This window comes from Priapulus caudatus, unplaced genomic scaffold, assembly GCF_000485595.1.
Source record: "Priapulus caudatus unplaced genomic scaffold, Priapulus_caudatus-5.0.1 Scaffold64, whole genome shotgun sequence".
NCBI classification, from domain to species: Eukaryota; Metazoa; Priapulida; class Priapulimorpha; order Priapulimorphida; family Priapulidae; genus Priapulus; species Priapulus caudatus.
In genome coordinates, this window is record NW_014577125.1 from 210,589 (window position 1) to 213,580 (window position 2,992).

General features: G+C 40.5%; 2 protein-coding genes across 2 annotated transcripts in view; both read left to right on the forward strand.

The window, feature by feature from the left end:
* LOC106821216 (multidrug resistance protein 1-like) overlaps nt 1-1,226 on the forward strand; it is a 10,505-nt gene extending 9,279 nt beyond the window's left edge. Inside the window, exons 3-4 of the mRNA XM_014825925.1 lie at nt 407-544; nt 1,092-1,226. Of these exons, the coding sequence (XP_014681411.1) occupies nt 407-544; nt 1,092-1,226 (273 nt within the window). The remainder of the gene's footprint in view (nt 1-406; nt 545-1,091) is intronic.
* A 764-nt stretch (nt 1,227-1,990) lies between these two features.
* Nucleotides 1,991-2,992, forward strand: part of LOC106821218 (multidrug resistance protein 1-like) — a 23,552-nt gene continuing 22,550 nt past the window's right edge. Inside the window, exon 1 of the mRNA XM_014825926.1 lies at nt 1,991-2,113. Within this exon, the coding sequence (XP_014681412.1) occupies nt 2,028-2,113 (86 nt within the window). The 5' untranslated portion in view covers nt 1,991-2,027. The remainder of the gene's footprint in view (nt 2,114-2,992) is intronic.

The window sequence follows — 2,992 nt, forward strand, 5'->3', positions numbered from 1 at the left end:
CGAGAGAGAGTGAGTGAGAGAGATAAAGAGAGAGAGAGAGAGAGAGAGAGAGAGTGAGTGAGCGAGAGAGAGAGAGAGCGAGAGAGAGTGAGTGAGAGAGATAAAGAGAGATAGAGAGAGAGAGAGAGAGAGTGTGAGAATACATGAGCTCATGGTATTATTTATGTACTTCTTGGTGGCCTACATTAGTTTTCTGTTCGTGACAAACCCTCTCATATTTATAAATGGCTGTAACCTCATACTCATTGTACGTGACCCTATAAATGAAATTACTTGATAGTACAATTTCAAAATAATGTATTGAAAAAAGTCAACGTAGTTAATACTCTGGACATGTGAATAATGACATTAACCAGCAAGTCGATCAATTTTCACGAATTCAAAACCTTTCTTGTGCTACCTGCAGTTCCGCTATGCGACGCAACTGGATGTTCTCTTGATAGTAATCGGGTCTTTGTGGTCGGCTGCCCATGGAGCAGGCTGGCCAGTCTTGGCCGTGGTGTTCGGTGCCATGACGGACACTTTCATCGACGTCGGAGACTTTGTGAGACATTAATTTATTCTATGGTCATGTGAATGGGTTGGTAGTCGTTCGGGGTTGCAGAGAGTTGGGTACTGCTCATCAGCTAGTCAGTAACTACCAGGTGTTGAGTAATGGTAACAGGGTAAAGAAGGGTAAAGTTGGGTCATTCATGCGTCCTCCAATAGTAGAGAAATACATGGTCCATTCTGGTTTTCAATTATGGCATAACTGTTACCATGGAAACCATTCAGGCGACTAGTTTTAGTTGATTGTGTATACCCTGCTTTGACTTCACTATTCATGGTTAGTGTAGTGTGGTCATAATATGGAAACCTCTCATAGATTATGAACATTTGATGTTATAATGACACTCTAAAAACTTCACACAGTATAAACATTTGATGTTATAATGACACTCTAAAAACTTGACACAGTATAAACATTTGATGTTATAACGACACTCTAAAAACTTCACACAGTATAAACATTTGATGTTATAATGACACTCTAAAAACTTCACACAGTATAAACATTTGATGTTATAATTACACTATGTGCTGTTTTACAGAATATAACCAATGACAGCATCCCGGATGGCGCGCTCACTGCTGAAGACTTCCAAACGCAAATGAACCAGTACGCTCTGTACTACGTCTACATCGGACTGGGAATGTTTGTTGCATCATACTTTCAGGTAATCTGACATCGCTAGGTATTCTCTCAGGCTTCATCAATCCAGGTGAATGGGTTCGTGTGATCAATGATAGAATCACCTCAGTTATGATTTTGAGACAAAATGATGAAGAAACTAGGAATGCTGCGAGGAACTAAAAATAAACACTAGTCCTATTCCTAGTATATTAATTAATGCTGCAGTATTGTTTGTCATATCTGCATTGCTGTTGCAGTACAGCTGTGCTATAACACTCAAATGTTTAGGGTGCGAAATTAACGCGAGTCCGGAGTCAAATACTCCCTGATTTACTGTCGTACTCCCCGATTTGACATATGCAGGAGCAGGAGTCCGTGTGACTCCCATGAAAATTCTGTTATAAACAAATTAGTAGTATCGTTCCAGAAGCACGGCCTCGTAGGGGAAATACCGTATTTTTCAGCAAATGATCCAAAGAGAAATTTCGGCAGAGCATGCATGGCAATAATCTGTCGAAAATAAAAGCACGATGTTGCATTATTGTTGTTTATGCTTTAGTTGTTGAATTCAGACTGCCGAGACTCCCCATTATTGCTAAACGGACTTCCTCTTCGTTTGAAGGGCAGGAAAGTCCGTGGACTTACACATGTTTCAAAAAAGCTAATTATAAGCTGTTTTACTAATCATTTGTTTTTACAGTTTTAAGTGCACAACAGATTAATAACTGCTGTGCATGAGGACCCTCATAAGACTTAAAGATCGCAGATATATAATCTTAACCAGAATCGTCGTGGGCTGGAGACATCATAGTGAGCAGCAGTATTCACGAGTGGGCGAAAGAGCGTTTCTTTCATGGCAGGAGTGACCTCCAGGCAGGACGAATTGGTGTGTCTGCGACTAGAGCACCAAACTGGAGAACTTACAACCAGATTGGCAGAGTATGCTTCTATACGCTCTGTCTGTTTGTCGTTCTAACTGCGAGTGAGTCACAGAGTGTATAACCCATCTGTTTGTCTGTTATTATTTCTTATTTCTGTTCGTCTGTTGTTATTTCTTATTTCGTTCTTTCGTTATTATTTTGTATTATTATTATTATTATTATTCATTGAGATTTTATTGTTATTATTATTAAGTTAATCGTATCTTAATCGTTATTTATTTATATATTCCGTATTTTAGCATCATACTGACATAGTCAAAGATGCAGCTTGTAGAATCGACATTGATCGTCCGTCCGTTGCGTCGTTGGCCGTCGCTGCGTCCGTCCAATGCCCTCGTCAACAATGCAGCAAATCTTAATCACGCATCGACGTACGGCCATCGATATTCGGGACGTGGGGGGGTAATCCAGAAACGAATGGGAAATGTCGAAGCATAGGGTCAAAAGGGTCAAAGTCAAGAGAGTGTAAAATAAGGGGGAACATTCACTCCTTAACTTAAGGTATAAGGAAGGAAATGCAGAATTGCGGCACAAATCTTAAACCGGCTCGACCTAGGCTCTGATAAGTCGGAGCATCATGAAGAAAAGCCATCAGCTGTGCCGAAATTGGAGTCACCGTCAAAAGGTCAATGGGGCACAGGGCAAAATTTTAGGACATTTTCTGAGGACATGGTCTGACGGAGGCAATTGAAAAACTTTTTTGTCTTCAGCGCTGACCTACCATTTTGTATGGGCTTTATTGAAAGGACATGAAATGTGCTTCCACTGACGTGCGAAGAGTAGTGTCTGATACCTTTTGACGCCTCAAGAGGAGGGATTTAAACATTGATTTGTGACTGTTACCCCAAAGGAGTGAACTGCTTCTGTGCTATTAGGA